The sequence below is a fragment of the Callospermophilus lateralis genome, chromosome 12 (genome assembly GCF_048772815.1).
Source record: "Callospermophilus lateralis isolate mCalLat2 chromosome 12, mCalLat2.hap1, whole genome shotgun sequence".
NCBI lineage: Eukaryota > Metazoa > Chordata > Mammalia > Rodentia > Sciuridae > Callospermophilus > Callospermophilus lateralis.
In genome coordinates, this window is record NC_135316.1 from 81,922,159 (window position 1) to 81,946,505 (window position 24,347).

General features: G+C 30.2%; 1 protein-coding gene across 4 annotated transcripts in view; it reads right to left on the reverse strand.

Annotated features, from left to right (window-relative positions):
• Nbea (neurobeachin) overlaps window positions 1-24,347 on the reverse strand; it is a 622,915-nt gene that overhangs the window by 454,220 nt on the left and 144,348 nt on the right. For all 4 annotated transcript variants that reach the window (XM_076872612.1, XM_076872611.1, XM_076872614.1 and 1 more), the window contains exons 12-17: window positions 16,157-16,309; window positions 14,579-14,747; window positions 8,366-8,445; window positions 7,618-7,680; window positions 7,433-7,530; window positions 1,375-1,467 (exon numbers count right to left, since the gene is read on the reverse strand). In XM_076872612.1, coding sequence (XP_076728727.1) covers window positions 1,375-1,467; window positions 7,433-7,530; window positions 7,618-7,680; window positions 8,366-8,445; window positions 14,579-14,747; window positions 16,157-16,309 — 656 coding nt within the window. The remainder of the gene's footprint in view (window positions 1-1,374; window positions 1,468-7,432; window positions 7,531-7,617; window positions 7,681-8,365; window positions 8,446-14,578; window positions 14,748-16,156; window positions 16,310-24,347) is intronic.

Here is a 24,347-nt window from a genome sequence, read left to right on the forward strand (position 1 = left end):
ATTATAGGAAAAAGAGAAAGTTGATATCTTTTTTTAAAAAAATATTTATTTATTTATTTTTTAGTTATCGGCAGACACAACATCTTTGTTGGTATGTGGTGCTGAGGATCGAACCCGGGCCGCATGCATGCCAGACGAGCGCGCTACCACTTGAGCCACATCCCCAGCCCCGAAAGTTGATATCTTAATCATCCATGTTTATGCAGAAAATGGCCTGCTTATCGTTTTTAATTTTACAATAACTATGATTTTCATCTTCTTCTTTATTTTTAGTTTTTGACTGATTGAGTGATGTATTTGATGGCATCAAGGTTTGAACCCAAGGCCTAGGAAAGTGCTCTATCACTGAGCTACATCTTCCATCCCTTCTTCTATATTTTTCAATGAGCATTCTTCAGTTTGATATAGGGCTAAAATCCTTTGATTTTATCCAAGTCAATTTCTTTTACTTAATCAAAGCTACCAGAGTGATCCTTATGCCATACTATCAAATATGCCAGCACTCTATTATTTAGAAACTTATACTACCCTTACTTGTATGTAATACTTTTTTGCAATTCTGGCTTTGTCTGAAATATTCTCTATACTTAAAAGCACCATTCTCCCTTAGCTACTGATTCGATACCAAAACAAAAAACTATATTCCAAAATGTTATTAAAGTACCCAATGTGGTAGAATCTTCTACAGTTTCATCAATGTTATGAAAAAACTCTTTGCAAATATAAGCAACAGAAAAAAATGGCAACAGTAAGATTCTAGGAAGAATCCCATCTAGCAATATTAAAGTTATAGTACTATTCCCTTAGGTTCACTTGCACAAAAACTAGGTTCATGAAATAGCATGCACTGCACAATATACTGTGAACTGCAAACATTAAAATAGTAGTTATTACATACATGAAAAGTAAATTCTGGACTTTGGTGAAGAAATTAGGCAATATATGATTATTAAGTGACAAACATAATCAAAGACCTCACTGTTAAATAAGAAAAAATATAAACAAATAATAATAAAACACTGACTCAACATTTAAGTCTAACATCAACTCTTAGAGAAAGATTAAGGTGAATACATGGTAGTCCCTGTGTTAAGAAAGTTTTCAATGAATTCACACTATGTGTTTTATTTTATATTTTATTATATTCTTAAAATGAACAATATTCTCAATTCCAGAAAAAGACAGAAATAAACTATATCATTTAGTGTATTATCTTGTTCCATAATCTACTATTAATAAGAAATTACAAAATAATTTTATGAATTTTGTAAGATTTTTCAATGTTAGAATTTTTCTAGCCAAATTTCATGTTACAAAACTCATAACAAATTTCAATAGATATTTCTGTATTCATTATGAAAAAAATCAACTTACTTGTGACCTAAATGCTTCAGAAAGTATCCCAGAACCTTCAGAGCTTGAACCCAAATACTTTCACTTTTAGAAGCCAATAATTTGTAGATCACCCTAAAAAGTATATACGTTATATTTTATACACTTACCAATACTAAAAACACATAAAATATATTACAGGATTTTTACAAGTATTTGGAAAAATTTAAAGGAAGTACATTTGATTAATTTTTCTTTAAATAGCCTACAAATATATTCTCAAAGATCAGTGTGATTGGTTATTGCTAAGTATTGCCTCCCAGGACATTGAAAAAAAAATTTCAATTTTAAGACATGCTTAGTTAGGGCTTTATCTCCTCCCCCAATATTTGACTTTGAGAATTAAGATGTAAAGTAACAAACAATACATAGGTTTTGTTTGGCTCCTAATTAGGAACTGATATTTAAAAGAAACTAGGACAGCAATGTTCTATTTTTGTTTAAAGAGGTAACATACAGAAGGAAGAATGAGGTAGCCGTATAGACAACAAAAGAGAAAATAAAATTATTTCCTGATAGCTTTGTAATTACTAGTTTCAACTCTAACGATATTTTTATACATTATTCAATTTTTACTCAAAATAATTTGAGCAATTTTCCTGTTATTGAGGGAAAAAGCCTATAGTAACACATTATCTAAACTTTAATACTATACAAAAATGTAGTCATATTCATTATAACATATTTGTGCTTTAGAAATTATATTCCTTTTTTATTAAAAAGTATATTTACATAATGAAGAAAGGTTAATGGTAAATCATTTATATTTACAATTAATTCTAAAATTTAAGAAGTTTCTCTGAGTAGCAGCAGTAGCAACTATAAAATTAGGGTATGCTTTACATCAGTGTCTTATTTTAAAATAAAGTGTCATGGTATATTCTGAGATGAAGTAGTCCAGGTTGAACAACAACAGAAGTGGTAACAGAAGTGCACTATATATTTTACATCATAGATTATAGATTAAATGTCAAATAAAGAATTCAAAATAATACCTATAAAAATGTATCAATGAACTCCTAAAGAAGACCATTGAATGAATTACAGAATTCAGCACAGGATATGAATGAGAAATTCAATCTGGAGATAAATACAATGAAAAGGAACCAAACAAAAACTTTGATAATTAAAGATACAATAAATCAAAATAATCAACTGAAAATCTCTCTAATAGAGTAAAGCATGCTAAAGACAGAATCTCAGAGCTGGAAGACTAAATGGCCAACCCTGAACATGTAGAGAGTATTAATGAAAATTAAGAAACCATAATCAGGACACACAAGACTTCTGGGACAACATAAAAGAGTGAAAATTTTAAAATCACTGTAATTGAAGAAAGTTGTAAAAATCAGGCTAACGTAATAGATAACCTCTTTGAGGAAATAATAACATAAAATTTCCAAAACCTTGAGAATAAGATGGACATCCAGATACAGGAGCTATTCAGATCCCAAATAGTCAAGAGCAAATAAGAATTTCCAACACCTTAAAATTAAAATTGCTAACATGGAGAAAAAGGACAGTTTCAAGAGAAAAACATCAGGTCACTCTTAAAGGCAAGACCATCAAAATTTCTTCCAATTTCTTAGCATAAACTCTATAAGCCCAGAGGACTTGGACTGATTTTTTCCATGTCCAGAAAGAAAATAACTGTCACCCAAGATTGATATATCCACAAAAGCTATTGATTATCAAATAAATAAAAACCTTCCAAGATAAGCAGAAATTAAAAGAATTAAAGTCTACTAAGCAAGCCCTAAGGAGAACATATTTAAAGATATATTTTACCCAGAAGAAATGTAAAACAATCCTAAGAGCTCACAAATGAACAACTACCATTTGAAGAGTGGTTAAACAAATGTGAAACAGGGCCAAAATGTACATTATAAGTAAATTTAAAATGACAGAAATTAATAAACATCTCTCTATAAAAACACTAAATGTAAATGGTCTCAAATATCCAATTAAAAGAAAGACATAAAGAATGGAATAGAAAACAAGACCTAACTATCTGTCGTTTGCAAGAGACTCACCTTCCAGGCAAAGAGAGCCACAAGCTGAAAGTAAAAGAATGGAAATTGATATAACTTGCAAAAGCAACCCCAAAACATGCAGTGGTAGCAAATCTCCTATCTAACAAAGAAAACTCAATCCAAAATTAATCATAAGAGACAAAGAAGGTCACTTCACATTGGTAAAGGTAAAATCCCACCAGATAATATGATAATAATAAATATTGATCCCCCACATATTGATGTACTTAATTATATAAAACAGACACTACTTGAATTAAAGACTCAATTAGACCCCAGTACAATAATACTGGGTGATTTCAGTACAACTTTCTAACCAACAGTTAGGTCATCCAGACATAAACTCAGTGAAGACACTTTGGAACTGAAAAATATACATCAAATGGCCTTAACAGGCATCTACAAAATATTTCATCAAACAACAGTCAAATACACTTTTTTCTTAATGGTAATGGAACCATTTCCAAAACAGATCACGTTTTAGGACACATTGTGTGTGTGTGTGTGTGTGTGTGTGTGTAAAATTCCTTGCACCTTATCTGCTCATAATGGAATGAAATTAGAAATCAACACAAAAAAATGACCATAGTGACTACATAAAAACACATAGAGAATGAACACTGCACTTTTGAATGATGAATGAATGATAGAAGAAATTAGGGTAGAAATTTTAAAATTCTTAGAATCAAAAGAGAATAGAGACAAAACATACCAAAACTTCAGAGACACACCATGAAGGGAGAAGGAAAGTTTATAGCTGTGATTGCCTACATAAGAAAAATCCAAAAAATCATTAATAACTTAATGGCGCATCTCAAGACCCTTAAAAAACAAGAACCAATTCTAAAACAAGTGGAAGGAAATAAGGAAGATCAAAGATGAAATCAATAAAATTGAGAACAAACAAACAAACAAAACAAATAGAATAAAAGGTCAGTTCTGTGAAAAGATAAACAAGATTGATGAGCCCTTAGCCAAACTAACCAAAAGGAAATCCAAAAAACCACATTAGATATAAAAAAGGAAAAATCACCACAGATATCAGAGAAATACAGAGAATCATCGGGGACTATTTTAAAAAATTATACTTCAATAAATTAGAAAAATCTAGAAGAAATGGATACTATCCTAGACACATGTGACATGCCAAAATGGAATCAAGAGGACACAGAAAACCTAAATGTACCAATAACTAGCAATGAGCTAGAAGAAGTAATAAAAAGCCTTGCAACAAAGAAAAGCCCAGGACCAGATAGATTCTCAGTTGAATACGAAATCTTTCTAGAAGAACTAATGCCAATGTTTCTCAAATCACTGCATGGAACAGAAAAGGATGGAACACATCAAAATTCACATTATGAAGTCAGTAGAATGGGAGCCATTAAGAATATAAACAAGCCAGAGCAGTGGCACACATCTGTAATCCCAGTGGCTCAGGAGGCTAATGCAGGAAGATTTTGAGTTCAAAGCCAGCCTCAGCAACTTTGCAAGGCCCTAAACAACTTAACAAGATCCTATCTTTAAATATGAAAAAGGGCTAGGGATGTGGTTCAGTAGTTAACTCCCTCTGAGTTCAATTAGTGGTACCACCAAAAAAGGGGGAAAAATACAAACATTAATAACTGCTGGAGAGAATGTGAAGAAAAACACTTTCACACTGTTGGTGGAACTGTAAATTAGTACAACCACTATTGAAATCAGTATGGAGGTTCCTGAAAAGACTACGAATGGAACCACCATTAAACTCACCACTCCTCAGTATTTATCCTAAAGAATTAAAGTCATCCTACTATAGCCATACATGCATACCCATTTTTAACGCAGCACAATTCACAAATAGCCAAATCATGAAAGTAGCCTAGTATGGATTCATCCATTGTCCATAAATAGATGAAGATAAAGAAAATATGGTATATATAGAAAATTGAGTTTTATTCAATAATAAAGTCAAGGACTGTATATTTTATCTCATATGTGCAAGTTACAGAGGAAAAAAGAATAGAAATCTGGTTGTGATGGAAGGGAGTCTCATGAATTCTGAAGGGGAAGCACTAGAATACAGGAAAGGGAGCAGGGGAGGGAGGTAGACAGGAAAGGAAAAATAGTGGGGAATGACTAAATTATGTTGTTATATTTTGTGTATGTACAAATATGTAGCAACAACTACATTATGTACAACTGTAATACACCAATAAAAATACAGAAAATATGTATAGCCATATAATACATTATAATATGCCAATAAAAATACAAATAAATATTAGCCAAAGAATCAAATGAAATACAAAAAGATGCTGATGAAACTGTGCTGTGAACTAAAGGTAATTTTTTCTCATTAATGTATTTGTAAAATATGATTGATTAGGTAGCATTATTATAATGAAAGTTAATATTTATCAAAAATAATACATCAGTATTGACTTGGTATCAACATTCATGTTTCATTTCCATTTCGGATTTCATAATATATTGTAAGTGGTGGTGGCAACTTGTTTTTCAGATATTTATATCTTTTGTATATTCTGATTTAGTAGTCAGCTGATCCTATATTTTCTATTTAGTTATATCAGTAACTGTTTCCAATATTTGGGTTCATTCATTTGAACATCTGATGCCCTCAACATTTACTGAAAATTATAAAATTAATTTTTCATGAACAAATCATAGTACAAATCTTTTGAGACTTTTGGAGAACTCTTCTAAAAATCCAAGTCTTCAAAGAGCACTGGTACAATCATCTCATTAAATTCTATGAAGGCCCTAAGAGGTAAATGGCAAGTCTGACCTGGGAGATGGATTGGTGAACATTTTCATTAAGCCTGTGGCAGAAACTAAGGGAGGTAATCAGCACATAGCCAGCTGAAATTAGATATTAAAAGACACTTCAGAGAAAAAACTACATGTTATAAAATCGAATTTTAGAGAGACTACTTCTGTATGACAACAAGAACAAAATGTACTATAATTGAGAACAAAAATAAAACACTAGATTGTTGTCAAAAAAAGGGGGGGACAGGTGTCTCATATTAAAGGAAAAAAAGAGTTTTCAAGTTTAAAAAAAAGAAAGAGAAAGTCTTCAAGTCTAAAAAGTTGTTATATGCAAATAAAACTGGCCAAAAACAAGAAACACACAAAACAAAATGCCTTGGGAGTTATTAATATGTCATTTCTAAACTCTTTTTTGTAAAAATTTATTGAGATACACATGGTACAATCCGTATTTCCTATTCTTCCCACTAACTGAAATTCCAGAAAATAAAAAGAGAATTTCCCTACAGGAATGAACTACAGATTCTAGTTCATGAGATTATTACTCAAGATAATGTTTTCCCTACCTACCCAGTTAAGTAAGAGTCACCATAACTAAACTTTCAGAATCTTTTGGTTTGGGCTTCACATTCCAATCTAATATTCAAGTCCAATCTCAATGCATTGTTACTGACTCAATTGATCATTTCTAATACTAATGAATAAATAATATCTGCTGATCCTGCTACATCACTCTTGTCCTTCAACTCATATTCCATAACTGCTGATTATAAATCTTAACAAACTGGCAAAGCACATCATTTCCCCATTCAAAATTTTTCAATTTTCATCATCAACAGGAAAAAATTAAAAAGCCTAAAGTGATTACCATAATATAAGCCTTTGATATCTAGCCTCTACCTCTTTCTTGGGCCTAATGTCATAAAATTCTCTTGCATCTCTTTATGCTGAAACATACCATGTTCTTTATTGTACTTGGAAAAAAAAAATCTGCTCTTTCAATTATTTGAAATGTTGTTTCTAAAGCAATAATAATTAATCTACTTAATGTCTGAGACCATCTTCTATAAACTTCATAATTTTACTTGGGTATGCAAGGATGGAGAGCTGGTTTTTTCCATTTATTCCCTTCTTATGTGTAAGATTTTGCTGCATTTATTCAACTGTTTATACAATAGCATCTAGGATGCACAGCAGTGCTGCATTAAATTGTAAGAAGAATACTATTATAATCATACCTTATTCCATTTCTTTGATCAAATGCTGGTATCATTGAAGCTGGGTGTTCTGACATTAAAGCCACTAGTAACTGTAACACATCATGAATATTTTCATCCTGCATAATAAGAATCATAAATATTTAGTTAAAAATCTTCTCTAAAGCTTTGAATAAAATGATTAAAAGACCAATAGCATGTCCTACCTCATGCATTGTGAGAAGGTAATTTAATATACTCTGAAGTTCATCTTCCTTGACCCCTCGGTCCTAATTTTTAAAAAATATTACATTACTTAATTTAAATCTAAAATAAAAACTTTAAAGAAAGCCATAAAAATGACTATTTTATAAGAAAGTAAAACCTTATAAGCAGTGATATTTTAATTAAAATCACCAAATACTTCAAAATTCATAGACATATTTCAAGGTACAAAGTAAATATTTGGAAAATCATATCTATTTTTAAAAAGCTATCAAAATACTTGACACTATCAACAGTTAGGATATCACCAACTGTATTCAGTATCTCTGATGACTACTTCCTTAAAAAAGTACAAATACAACAGTTTATTTTATCATCTTTTGTATACTGTTATGATTTTGCTTTTATTTTCCCTTTCTCTTCAAATTAACCTTTAAAAACTCATACTGTAATAAAATACACAATTTTTTTTTGCAAGGTTTCTTAACCTGATACAAAGACAGCTTTCGAGAATGATATATTTATACTCAGTTACAACTCATCTGTCCCATGCCCCTTTCTGACACATTCCTTAATAAGAAGCTTCTCAGAGCATTTAACCAAGTTATTAAACAAAAGTTAACACAAAATTTCAAAACTCTGAAAGCAATTCATAGACACTATTAATTTAACGATAATCATTTTAAAATATGCCAAAAGTTCCCTCCCATAAAATATACTATCATTCTGAATTATGTAAAATTATTTTACCTTTAATATAAGCTGTTTCAGAAAAAGCAGCATAAATGCCCGAAGTGATATAATTTCTTTTTGTGATGGCCGGGGACCATCTAGAATAAGAAAGAAAAAAATTCCACAATATTAACTATGCTTAATGCAATTATGTTGGAATAGTATGGAATTCATTAATAAAATTATATTTATTAAAATTATAATATTAGTACTAATGCTAATCAATTTCCATAATATCAGAGTGTCTAAAAATGAACTTTCATGTTTTTGGTAAATACAAATTACTCACTAAATGTCAGAATAGGAAAAAAGGGTTTTTAAAAAAACTTCCAATATATTACTATCCATGGATAACTGCATAATAACCAAATATTTACATTTATACTTTTTATTAGCTTACTACATTTCCCAATATTTATTCCATCCTCAATTAAACTTTTTTTCCATTTATAGACTCTCCATTTTCACCCCACATATAAGAAAGCACAGAAAAAGTATAGTATTCTACTTTATCATGATTATTTGTCTTGTAAACTTTTTCTTCCATGTACATATATACAATAAAAAGTACAGTAGGCATCTGATAAATGTGGAATCGATAGATGAAAATGAAGGTGAAAAGTTAAAGCATACATTATCAGTTCCAACATATTGCCAAAATTTTTAAATAATTATAAATTTTATTTCCAAAAAATTAAGAATATGAAGCGATAAATATAACATGCATAACATACAATAGTTAAATTATACTTTTAAGAAAAATAGCAAGGCTCATGAAAACCCTTAAAATACTGTCTTTCTTGAAGCAACCAGGATTTATATATCTCCTTTTTAAGTATTTAAATTATAATCCCTGCATTTATAATTTATACCATCTTCTTATCTACCCAACAAATATTTACATGCAGATTATTAAACTGTAAGCAAATCACCACCCTAACAATCCATTCCACCTATTACTAAGACACATCTCCATTTCTCAGAATACTCTCCACATTTTTTGCCCCATTCCTACCAAGAGTACACTAAGTACCTTTCCCTTCTTATCAGTTATTAGTATACTGTTTTCAAAAAAGTCTCATAAAATATAGTGCACATAAAGTATAAATGCACAACTTAATGAATTATTATAAAACAACTATATAACAACTATTGAGGTTGGAAACTGAACACTAACAGTAGCCTGATAGGGAAACACCAACCACTGGTGTACTGGTATGGGAACTGCATACAGAGTTGCAGGGATGGAAATGCTGATTTATAGCATATTCATATTTGTGATTTCTGTTTCATAAATACTCCCACCAGACTGATTTTAAGTCCAAGCTACCAACTGCTTAACAATAGTTTTGTAAAATTCCTGAATATTTCATTATTATCTGTAATATGATATCAGATGGCCCAGCTCTCACCCTACTCCTGGGCTCAGCTCTGTGTCACATCATCTTCCTGATTACATTGTTTATTCCTCTCTCTGTAGAGACAGCTATTTTCTTAGCAATAATTAACTTACTTTTATTTTTCCTACCACTTAGTAAAACTCAACAAGTTTTATAGTATTTCTGTGCTCAGGTTTATTTTTTCTTTACTGTTGGAATAATGATAATAATATTGCTTACATCATAGAACATTTTGTGAGGAGTAAACATGTCAATATATGTAATGGAATAAGAAAAGAGTGTTGACAGTTTTAATGGTAAGCACTCAGTAAATGTTAGATAAAATTATTCTTGCCATTTATTTCAGAATGCAAATAGCAAATTGCAGAGAAATATATATTTATGTGTTTGCTATACATTTGTCATGAATCAAATTCATGCAAATAGGTTACTCTAGCAAATATGAAAATAAAAAACAAATCAAAAATTATACCATATATACTAAATATAGAATAGTAAGTTGTTTAGGAATAACAACTTATTATTCTATATTTTATATTCTATATCCTAAGTAGTAAGTTGTTTAGGAATATATATATACTTAGTAAAAGACTGAAATGAAGCACAATAAAAAAAAAAAAAAAACAGTTAAATGCTCAAGTAGAGAAAAGCAGTAATAAACATAAAATACAGAATGCAGTTATATCTAGTATGCCAGGCAATGGAAAAGGGAGACCATAGATAGAGCTTCAGGTTTATTTCATATATATATATATATATATATATGAATATATGTGCATGTGTGTAAATAATATTCATATGCTTTACATATATGAATTTATGTGTGCATACACATATTCATATATATAAAATATACATTTTTAAAAATATCATAAACCTGTTCATATATACATACCCATATGTATTACATAAATATGTATTTATAAAAATAATATTATTTTATATATATTCATATTAAAATATCTAATTTATAAATGTTATGTATAGGTAAGAATATATGTCTATGACCTCTTCAAAGTAAATTCCTGAAGCACCTATAATTTGAAACACTTAGGTTTACATTCATGTGTATATGAACAGAAAAAAATGGAAAAAATTTTTCACACGATAAACTGTTATTTCACTTGCTACCACAAACACATACTACTCTATGATATTTTTAATGTATAAGTTTTTATAGTGAGCTATAAAAAATAAATTCTGAGGCAAAAATGTTAAGTCATATCAAAGCAAAATGATCCTATTTCTCTAGCCGATTGCCTATACCTGAATAACATTTATATGAAAATTTAATATAATACAAATTTTCTTCTGTGCTCATAAAGGAAAATATTTTAGTTCAACATGCCATTGAAAAAAGCTATCATTTAGAAAACTATATATTTCAAAACAGAACTTCACAGTCTGTCAAATAATAAAATTAACTGCAGAACAACTGTTATTAAAGTAAAGAACAAATTATAAAGAAAAAGAAATGCTTTTGTACTTTTTGTCAACTCCTTTTTTTTTTTTTTAACTCCCCCCACCCCAAGGATTTAACTCAGGGGCACTTAACCATTGATATACATTTCCACCCCTTTTTGTTTTTTATTTAGCAACAGGGCCTCCCTAAATAGCTGACCTGGCTTTGAACTAACAATCCTACTGCCTCAGCCTCCAGCTGCTGGGATTACCTGAATGCATCACGGGACCTGGCAAGTGTCACTCTTCATTAAAATATATTTATTGGTTCTCTCCCTTCCCTCTTCTTGAGACAGTTGGAGCCAGTGATGCATCAGGGGCTGGGGCCCTGAAGAGGCAGCAAAGGCCAAGGAGACTCCCAATATACTTGACAAAGCCAAAACGATAACTAAATCTGGCAATACCATCAGAGATAGTGGGACCAAGAAGAAAAAGTAGGACTATCAGTGTCAAAGAAACAATTGGGACTGAGGAGGCAATAAGGACCGTTATGAAAATGCTAAAACTAAGAATGTGATAATATAATATATGATAAAACATTGGTTTAACAGAATAGAATAAGAAAATATATACATGTGTTAAAGATAAGGGGACCTAGACTTCTCATTATTGAACAAGAAAGTTCAAAATAAAGTTTGATGCTAGATTGAGTCATCATGGTTTTAGACTAGAATTGAATGTATTGGTGTGAACTGACATTTCTAATAGGGATAGATGTGTGTGTGTGTGTGTGTGTGTGTGTGTGTCTTTGTGTGTGTCTATGTGTCTAAATATTCTATACATAGATATAAACATATTTCCTAGATCTGTCCACTAAGAATATCAAGAATCAATGACATTCAAGGCGCAAAATATACACCTAACACAAGACCTTGGTTTCTAAAATACATACCACAAACCAGGGATCTCTGGAAAAATAATTGTGATTCCAGGACTGGGACAACGAAAGTATCATATGAACCTAGAACATCTCATGCCAGAAAATTAAAAAGCACTACAAAATTATGGATATTTATCATAAAGACCCAAAACTCCATGTGAAGGGACTGACTGGTCAAATCTGAGAATTTGAGCTTATATATAAAACAGAGGACTGACAAACTAAAAATTAAGGGCCAAATTTATCATGCCTCATGTTTTTGTAAGTCTCATTGGAACAAGTCATACCCATTAGTTTACATACGTGGTTATCTCTGCAGTGAAATGGTAGTGCTGACTACTTGCAACAGAGTCATTTTATGAAAACACAAACCTAACTGCTATTTTTTGCAAAATCCATGCCAAATGTTGATATAACACATTGAATAAAATGGAAATGCCTGAGATTAGACTGATACAAAAAAATTTAAAATAAAAGGATAAAAACAAGTTTTTCCCTATAGTAATATGTAAACCAAAAAAATGTCTTAGTCTAAATGTATTTCTCCATTAAATATCTATTAGTTACAGAGGCAAAAACAATAATTTCACACTGAAAACTCACCCTAGTCAAATGTTCTAAGTTAACATCACTGGAAGCCAAGACAATCATTTTGACATAATACAATGAGACAGAAAAGAAATGAGTTCTGTGCTATTCCTTGAAAAAAATGAAACACCTGAATCATCACAAGCAAATATCAAATAAATCCAACCTGAGAAGCAGGTTGAAGAGTCTGTACTCTTCAAAAATGTCAAAGTCATGGAAATACTAAAGGAACTATTCCACATTGATTTTTTTTTTCCTGAGAAGAATATTGAGATTATTGACAAAATCTGTATGGAGTCTTTGGAGTATATCATACTAATTCTATTTTCCTATTTTAATGGGTACCCAATCATTATTTAACAGAATACCTTTACCTTTTAAGAAATTCACAGATAATCTCTTAGTGATAAGGAGGCATCATGTATACAATTTAATCTTAAGTGAAACAGAAAAAAAGTATGTATGCACATGAGTGTTTCATTAAAAGAGAAATTGAAGAATAATATAACCCATGAGGTAAAATTTAAAATATTGGAAAATCTGATGAGAGATCTTAGAACTCTTTGTACAACTCTTGCAAATTTTTTGTTATTAGAAATTAATGGTTTAAGCACAAATTAACATGTATGAATGTAATTTGTAGTAAAAAAAATATACTATAAAGTTTTGGAACAATGGCTCTGAGTTAAACATAAATGATTCAACTTTCAATGCTTTCAGTTTCCTAACCTATAAAATGAAATGACATTAACACAGTTAGATATAATTTTATTTATATATCTGAATATGTACATATAATTACATTACAAATTATAAAACAAATTAACATGTAGAATTCTAAGCAGAGAATCTAACAAATGGTAAGCAATAAATTTTGAGCATTATCAACTTAAAAGCAATGAAAAAAGAAAGCTATAAAGGACAAAGTAGGTCTAAGTGTGAAAAACAATTTTGAAAGCCCAATCCATAAAATAAAAAACTTACATTAAATGTTAAGATAGTATGTTATTTCCCTTATCTAAAAGACTGATATAAAACTGTAATATTCAATGTTATTGTGAGGATGTTAAGAAAAGCCCTCTATCACACTATGTCATATTACTACATTATAAACTATTAAGACATTTCTGAAAATAACTAAAAATATTTATTATCAGTAATTTTAAACAAATCAAAGATAGAGGTAAACAAGTATCTACAAAGGAGTGGATTACTCTATATAACAGACTTAAGAAACAATGTAAATATAAGGACGTGAGGGAAAAAATGACAAAAATAGGAAAAAACTCTCAATTTTGTCAAAGAGGTAAAACATATTTATGCAAAGAGAAACGAAGGAAGAAAACTTCACAACCTTGTAATATTCATTCCTGTGGTTTGGGTCATGAATAAATCTTTTCCTCTAATATTATGTTATTTTCTATAGTTGTAAATTTTTCTATAGTTAGAAAAGCTGACTCTAATTTTTAAACATTAAAAAAACACTGTGAAGAATTAAATTAGTCTCTATTATACTTAGGACAAAGTGTAAATTTGGAAAAGCACAAAAAAAGGTTAACTATCTGAAATGCTGAAAGCAAACATACTAGAACACACTGATCATAACCTGTATGTATGTTTACTGGTTTTTAATATTGGAAAAAAAATTTAAAAAAAAACATGTAAGTTAAAACGAAGAAGACTATTGCTTATTTTTAATTAACTTCATTCCAAAGTAGTTTATTACTATAAGGCAATAAAATTCTTCTTACTATAAACAATTCTCAAAATACCAGTCTACTTCATAAGAAAGAAAATAGTTTAGTGATAATCTTATAGTCATGTACATCTGTTCACTATGGTAGTACTCAGGATATAAAACAATACAGGGAAGTGCAAACACAGTGGTAGGGGTGTACTTACCCAATCCTTTTGGTGTAATTCCACTACTGTCAGCAGGATTAATAACCCAGTAGTAATATTTTAATGTGTGCATTAGCTGTAATACTGTTCCTACTCTGCGTATGGTGGTGTAGATGGTAGCAGTTCCAATAAATTCAGCAGACAAATAAGTATATAGGGAAAGTTGAACCTAATACAGTATAATAAGACCATTAAGTTTAAAATGGCTCAAGTGCTTATAAGATAAATTCTGTTTTAATTCATATACAAACTAGCAAAAGCCAAAAAATAATCACTTATTGTGAGTATAAAATTAACTTTTTCTGAAACAGTATTAAATTTTTAGAAGAAAATGATAAAAACCAAGATTCTAATAAAACTTGTTTATATAAAGGCAATGTACATTACCTAATAATCTAACTAAAAAAGGTAATTAGGTATTGACAAATTAATTTTAAATGCTTCGAACATTTAATTAAAACAAATGGTGACAGGAAAATCAAAATTATTTTAAAAGTGAATTAGACCAACACTCTTATAAAAAGCACAATTCAGCAACTCTTAATTTATACAAATCTTCAAAGGAATAGAATGAGTGTCAATCAGCTATAGTAACTCTGAAAAATATATATTGTTATCATATATTTTAAAAGTTCATGAATTTCAAATTTTGTTCCAATTTTCCATACTACATAGCTGGCTTTTGAAATTTAACCCTTTGAGCATATAGACAGCAGGTAAAACACCTTGTTAAAAAAAGTGAACCAGCGTCTCAGGAGGCTGAGACAGGAGGATAGTGATTTCAAAGCCAGCCTCAGTAAAAAAGCAAGGCACTAAGCAACTCAGTGAGACCCTGTCTCTAATAAAATACAAAATAGGACTGGAGATGTGGCTCAGTGGTTTAGTGCCCCTGAGTTTAATCCCTGGGTTCAATCTCCAAAAAAAAAAAAAACAAAAAAAAAAGAGTGAAGAAACTTCAGATCTGGGTTTAGACAAATGAATAAGATGAACTGTAATAAAAATATGAACTTAAACATTATGTAACCAGCTATATGGGAGATTTTAAAATTGTAAAAGAATCAAAGTTAAAATATCCCTCATTATTGATTTCCAATAAGATATAACAAGACTAAATTCAAGTATTCAAAATAATGAAAATTGTGCTAATTTCTAGAAAAATATCTATTTTATGTATATTCTTCAATCATTAATGTTATTTAATGGCTATGATATAAATTCTACATTCAAAATGAAAGCAATTTCCCAGCCAAAATGATCATAATGTTAATGATACAATTAGATATCTGTTTTATTCTCCTAGTCTTACAATTATCAGTATATCAAATCTTCTTCCTTGGAAAGGATGAATCACATCTAATAACATCAGAATAGTGTTTCACCAAGCTTAATGTTTAACTATACTTTCATGTATTTTAGTATTTACATATTTAATATTTACATCTCTGATACTAACACAACTGGCTTGGGTTGACTATAAAATAAATCCAACATTCAAAATGGCTTAAACTAGATACTTTAAATCCAGTAACTATAATTTATAACACTAAATTTACTTTTGAATGAGAATAAAATTCATACCTTTGCAGGTGTGTGTATCCAGATGGCGGGGTTGAATAAAATGTGATCACAAAGCTGCTTCAGCAAAGGTGCTCCATGAGATAAACCATCAAGGTATTTTGCAAAGGATAAAAATTGTTCCAAGACAGCTCTAGTTATATGAACCCTTGATGACTAAAGGAAGAAAACAGAAATTCTATTGAAAATATCTGTAAATATCAAATTGTGTAATTGCTGATAAAGCAAAAGTTTATATTAATTTTTGAAACTACCCCTAACAGTTTAAATACAAAATGTTATATTTTCTTTATTATTAAAAATGCAATTATATTAGACAATGTTGTATTTTAGAATATTTGAGTGATAGTTCATTATTTCAAGCCTTTTCTAGAACAATTACAGTAAATAAATCAGGTTAAATAAACTCACTGTTCGCTCCAGCTAAAAAATAAGGTATAAATTGAATTTAGAAAATTACAAATAAGAGATCTTAGACCAGAAATTAAGAGTGAAATAATTATCATAATAATGGGGGGGAAAAGACTTTGAAAATAAGAAGTGCTTTCACTTAAACTAGCTACAAACCAAAAGGAAAATACACTGACCTCACCATTCCACTGAATCCTTCTTCAAAACTTACAAATGAGTTCCACATTGATAAATGCAATACATCTTGCTTTAACATAAATGCTTCTGATCTATTCACAATTTATTAAAACATCTGCCTTTCCTGCATACACTGTCCTCGTTTGGCTTTCAGGATCCTCAGTTTATTCCTTAATGACCTATGCCTAAATATTAATTATTTGCCTCTTTTTTTCTCTAGAAATATACTCCTTGAATGATAACTTTTGCTTCTACAGCTTCATATAACACTACTCCTACGCTGAGTGTTACCTTAAGAAATTGTCAGATGCCATCACAAATATGGGGAATATTTAGATAAATGATAGACCCCATTCCCAAAAGTCAAACCAAACTTTAAATTTGCACTGTCAAATACAGTAGCCATTAGTTCTACATGACAACTGTGCACTTAGAATGTAGCTAATTCAAATTAAAATGTGCTATAAGGATGTATATAGTAGATTTTGATATTCAGTATCAAAATAAGAAAACCTTATTTATTTTTATTAAATGTACAGTAAAATGATAATATTTTGCATATACTAGGTTAAAAATTTTTTTAATTTACTGGACCTTTTCACTAAAATATTTTAAAATGCATATATTTTAACTGGACAATACTATCCCATGACATAATTTCAGACAAATATGTTAAGATAGAAAAAAATGTTCTTCCTAAAGCAAATAATTTAAATTCAGATGTTGAAATCATATCTTTGTACTCAAATCTTTTCTTACTCTTCTGTAGTATAACCATCCACACCATCGTAGAGTAAAAAATCACCCTTCAGTAAACTCTGAGGTACACATCACATTGCTCCTCTCTCCCCATTCTCCATTGACTGAAATCCAAATATCAGTACAGTATTATCAGGGCATACAAAGAACTAAAACTGTCTTACCAATTTTACCACCCATGAGTTACCTATATTTCTCAAGCTCATATCAAGAAAAAACTCCATAAATCTGACCTAAGTATGTCAGGAATTTTCAGAATACTATATAGGGGGCCAGGAACTCAAATGATTGCAAATAGTTAACAACAATGTGTAAATCAAGGTAAGAGAAAATAAAGAGTAACGAGGACCACTCCTGCTTTTATTTCCCAAAGGAAATAAAATTTAAAACTTAAAAACTTTTTGTTAAGGCAAACATAGCATTTTCTTGGGCCAATTTCACTGCCAAGACACCAGTTTGAGTCACTCACTCACTATATCCTCAATTCATAATAAACAGCTTTGCATCCATTTCTTTTATCCTAGAGGTAGATTTCAAGACTTTTCATTTGGTCATTTCGAAAATACACATGAGTACTTACTATTTGCCAGCTACTCTCCTTGACACTGTAGAAAGAGAAATTAACAAAACTCAAAGGAAAAAAAAAAAAGCCTGGCTTCACAGAATTTATATTCTAGGTGGAAAAAGCAGGGACACACAATATATAAAACTGACAGAGAAATAAATATGTAAAATGTTATATGCTATAAGTACATGATAAAAAAACATGGAACAGATAAAAATCTGTTGAAACATAAGTGGTTTCATTGAGAAGGTGGTAACAGAACTTAATTGGTTCAAATTATGATAAAGCTAACAGTGATTTTACATCAATAATTGTGTTTGACAAAAATATCAATTGTTTCCACATGAGAGAAAAAAAAAGATGAAAATTGACCTAAATGTAGAGTAATGATTACTAGAGGGTGGGACTTCAGAAGACAATGAGTAAGAGAAGGCTGGATTTTAACAATGAAAAACATACTCACAAACACCATTAATATGTGCAATTAAAGCATGATAATCAAAACCAAAACACAGAAAGACAAGTATCTATGTAGATTTTAGAAATTTTTCAGTGGCTTGTTCTTTATATAAAAATTTTAGGCGAGACAGAGAAGAAGATTCTACTAAGTAGCTGAGTTATTAAGGTGAGAGCCAAGGTCAAAAACAAACCTTTGAGTTTCAAAAAAAGTAAAGATTAGGCACTCATATTAAAGAAGCTTCAATGAAAAACTGTAGAATGTTAAACTCTAAAATATTTCATTCAAGAAGAATAAAATTAAGAGAAGGATGATTATTTAAAACTTTCAACAGTTCCTTCACTGTTTATAATTTTAAATAGCTTACTTTATTTATTGTTTGAACTTATTCCATGTTGTAAAAGGTATGCCAAAAACATTATATGAGGCCTCCAACGGTTCTTTTTTTTTGAAGGTGAAAAGCTTACTTATTTATTTTTAATTTGGTATATAAGACAACAGAATGCATTACAATTCCTATTACACATGTAGAGCACAATTTTTCACATCTCTGGTTGTGCACAAAGTAGAGTCACAGCCTTCGTGTCTTCATACATGTACTTAGGGTAATGATGACCATCACATTCCACTGTCTTTCCTATCCCTATGTCCCCTCCTTTCCCCTCCCTCCCTTTTTCCCCTTTTCCCTATCTAGAGTTCATTTAATCCTCCCACTCCCACTTCCCCTCCCCTCAGCATATCATGAATCAGCATCCTTAAATCAGAGAAACCATTCAGCATTTGGTTTTTTGGGATTGGCTAACTTCACTAGCATTATATTCTCCAGCTCCATCCATTTACCTGAAAATGCCATGATTTTATTCTCTTTTAATGCTGAATAATATTCCACTGTGTTTATATACCACATTTTCTTTATCCATTCATTTACTGAAGGGGCTAGGTTGGTTCCACAGTTTACCTATTATGAATTGTGCTGCTATAAACACTGATGTGGGTGTGTCCAAGTATTGGCTGTTTTTGTACACCATGTAATGCTATCATATTGTTTTCAGTTCTAAAATTGACCTTAAAGAAATATTTTTCTAAAATTTTATCTATTTAGGTATAAAATATTTTCTTCAACAGTATGTCACTTCTACCTGTAAGTAGTACATATTCCTTCTTCATGTATTACTATTAGTAATTCAGAGATCTTTCTTTACTAATAGAAAAAAGGACACCATCTTATTCAACTTTGACCTTTTCAGTACCTTTCTTAATTTCTCAGTGAATGTTTAATTGAATTCATATCAAATTCAAAAATAGCATAGATTAAAAAAACAATGGAATATTACTCAGCACTAAAAAATAATAAGATCATGGCATTTGCAGGGAAATTGATGGCATTAAAGAAGATTATGCTAAGTGAAGTTAGCCAATTCCAAAAAAAAAAAAAAAAACAAATGCCAAATGTTTTAAGGGGGGTGACTCAAAATGGGGTTGAGAGGGAGAGAAGAGAGGAAGATTACCTCTAGATAGAGAATAGGGGTGGGAGGAAAAGGGAGGGAATAGTAATAGGAATAGTAAGGATAGTGGAAGGAGATGGTCATCATTATACAAAATACATGTATGAAGATGTGAATTTGGTTTCAGTATACCTTATATACAAACAGAGATTTGATAAATTATGGTATAAAGGCATATTAAGAATTGCAATGCAAAAAAATTATGAATGTAATGCACTCCTCTGTTGTGATGCATATAAGAAATAATAAATAAATAAATAAATTTTTAAAAAGTTATAAATAATAATTAAAAAGAAAAAAATCAAAAGCAATTAGAAAAGCATGAAAGAAGATATCCAACTGTTTTTAAAAAAATGTTTACCTTGGCTCATGCTTTAAAAATTTTTTCTATTTTTGTGTTTACATTCATTTTCTCAAGTAAAGCTATTTTATAAAGAGACTTATATTTGAACAACCTGTAGTCATAAATCTGTAAATCTTAGAAAAGAGCACAATGTGAACCTCATAGAAAATGCAACTTCTTCAGCCATATGACATTAGGGAGACAGGACACATAATTTTAAGAAGTACTATATAAGACATGACTAAACATATTTGGAAATGGAAAATGAGAAATTAAAAAATTATTGTATCCACTCACAATTAACTAAGCCAAATAGGAACAATGTATGTTACAAGGAGAAACTTCTATTTAATAAAGAAACATCTCTTCAAGATTTACATCAGCCCACAATGTAATGGGTCACCAAAAATGTTCCTTTTTGTTGCAAAAACCATTCTCTCTCTCTCTCTTCATGTGTATGTGTGTGTGTGTGTGTGTGTGTGTCCTGTGTGTGATTATATATTAAATAATGAAATAATGTTGTGGGAAAATAGTTTAATTGGTAGAGGTATATCATAAAGTAGTTGATCCTCAATATCCATTTTGCACCTCCCAAAGACTTCAAGGATCAGCTCCAATAATCTAACCATATAAATCAGTTGTTGTTGTTTGGAAGGGATAATTAACTCAGACATCCAGCATCAAAATTTAGCATTTTCCTTAAAACCAATGTTGGTTCAGTAGGCAAGAACTAAGCTATCAATCAAATTAGAGGGAAGAATCTGAGTAAGATTATAATTGAAATAAAGAGTTCTCTTTTTCTCTCCCCCGGATATAAGGGTTTAGCTATAACTACAAAAGATTACAGCTGCCCTTTCTATGTTTGGGAAGTTCTCTTGAATATTGGGTTTCCTTGAGTTTGACCAGTTGGAGACATCAGCAGGAAGCTAAAGAACTGGAAGAAACTGAAGTTAGGGTACTGTAATCCAGTTCAATATACTTCAATTCTTTATTGAAAACCTCACACCAGACACACATCCTTGTGCAACAACTATAATACCTTTCTCTTTGTATTTGCTAAACTCTCACTTCTCTCCTTTTCAACCTTGTAGGATTCCTTTAAAACGCCCACACTTTTTATAATAATCTTGCATTAAATTCTTCTCAATAAACCATGTTGAACAGGCCATCAGTTTCTTGACAATATTCTGATAAATCATTTTTCAGTACCATTAGTTAGTATATTTCCTAATGTTTAAGTTACTTTGAATCACATTTTCTCTAAACCACAACCAAAAGGATATTGTTGATCTTCTAAGATTTCTGTAAGTCTGAATTTTGGCAAAATTAAACAAAACCACCTTAAATTTTTTTTCATGAAACAATATAAATGTGTTAAATAAGACCTCTCATTAAACTGCCTTCTTTAAATACCTAATTTGAACCTTCTAAGACAAGAAGATAAAAGCTAAGTGATTTGTTATTGGTAAGAAATTAAAAATGGAAACTCTGTTAAAGTATACTACCTACCTGGCCACTAATTGTTTAAAAATAAAACAGTGTTAAGTGTTCATCTGAGACAGATGAAAAAGCTATTCTTTGTAGGTAACCAGAAAAAAATATTTATTTAATTCAACAAATGTATTGAAGACAGTCACTATTCTACATGCTGAGTATACAAAATAAAATATAAAAAGGTGAGATAAACATTTTCCCCACTTTCATAAAGTAGAAGTGGAAGGAAGCATCAAATAAGTGGAAAAAAATGTAAAACATGTCAGAATAATATTGTAAAAATCAGTAGAGTAGGGAGACAGTGAAGATTATGGAAGGGGTGTCATTTTATGTAAACTGGTCAGAAAAGACTTCTCTGATGAAATGTCATAAGCAAAAATCCTGAATGCAGCATAGAATCATGCTATTTGGACATCTGCTCCCCTGCCGGCCCCCCAACACACACAAAGTGATGGATGACATGGGAAAAGTAAAACCAAAGTCTTGAAATTGGCACATGCTTAAGGCAACAGAGCCTTTTATGGCCAAATATGGCTAAAATCAAATGTGGCTGAAATGGAGAAAGAAAGAAGAGTGGTAAGATATGATATCAGAGGTCTGAGACTTAAAATTTTATTCTGAGAAGAATGAAGTATTAAAATTTGAAACACTTCAGAAGAACTAGTCTGAGTACAAATAAAAAATGAGCTGGGCATAACAAATGATAAAAGAGAATGATGGCTTGATCTAAGATGATATCAATGAATGTATGTATTAAGAAGTAGACTAAAAAGCAGGAATTAACAACTGGTTCTAGATATATTTTGACAGTAAGACAACATAATTTGTTTAGAGTTTGGATCTAGTATGAAAAAAAAAGGAGAGTCAAAAAGAATTAATGTTTTTGGTCTGAACTACTTCTCAATAAGATGTAAACAAGACAGAAAAGACTGGAGAGGAAAATGAAAATAAATATTTGCATAATCTAGATTTCTGAAGATTATTAGGCATCCAAGTGGAAGTGAAAATGGGAGCAACTTTAAGAGCAATTACTTTTTACAGGATTCTGAAACAACAAAATGGATAAGCTCAATTAGGGAAAGATACATAGATAGAAAGAGGAAAAGTTTCTAGAGTAAACAACAAGACAAGGCAGTCTTTAGAAACATGAGAAAAAGATACTAGGGAGAATAAGAGGAGGGCAAGGAAGTAAACAGAAGAGAAAAATAGCTAGATATCATAAAACACAATAAAGGAAAGATTTCAAGGAGAAAGCATTCAATCAAAATGTTATTAACAAGCCAAGTAATATGAAAACTAAGAAATAACCACATTATCCTATGGTGACAATGACATAAGCCATATTAAGGGAAGTATAATATAATAATGAAGACCTGATTGGAATAGTTGTAGAATTAAAAGTAATTGGGAGCTTCACATCTAGAAATCAACTAACTTAAGAAAAAAATGTACAAACATAATAAATCTCATATAATGAGGAAAAAGAATTTGATGAAATTCAACATGCTTATGATAAAGAAAATTCTTAGGGGGCTGGCTCAGCAGTAGAGCGCTCACCTAGCACATGCAAGGCGCTGGGTTTGATCCTCAGCACCACATAAAAATGAACAAATAAAATTAAGGTATTGTGCCCAACTTAAAAAAAAAAAAACATTAAAAAAAGAAAACTCTTCGCAAACTATACGTCCACCTTTAATATGATTTAAAAATCTCCAAAGTAATCTGTAACACCATACTAAGTGGCTAATTATTAAAAGCATTGCCTGTAAGATCAGGAATAAGACTTAGATGCCTACTATAACAACTTCTATTTAACAGTGTAGTATAGCATAATAAAAAGCAAGGATAAAAAAACAAAATAAATAAATATTAGGAAGAAATAAAACTGTCATCTTCAGATGATATTGTTGTCTACAAGAAAATTTCTTGAAAAAACTATAAACTTCTAAAATTAATACAGGTGTATCAATAATAGCATAACAACTCAATATAAACATCAATTACATTCTATATATCAGTAAAAAATTAAAAATTTGAAATTTTAAAAATGTCAAATATATTAGTTTAATGAGAATACATTCATTGAAAGCAAATTATCTATGTAGAAAATTACAAAAGAGGACCTAAATATACATAAAATAAAATATTTAATATAATAATATCAATATAATACAATTAAAATGCTAGCATTTTCTTCATAAAATTGACAATATGTGGGAATTTAAAGACTTAAGGGTAGCAAAGGTAATCCTGAAGAACAAAACTATAGTAGAATTATATACTATTAAAAAAAACAACAATATACTATCAATATCACTATTAAAGAAAACAATATACTATTAATATCACTATTATGTTTCCTCAAATAGAAAATAAATCAATTCCCTTCTCATATGGTTACCTGACAAAGACTAGATTGCTATGCAGTAGAAAATTATTTTTTAATAAATGGTGTTGGACCAGGTAGATACATGTGGATGCTC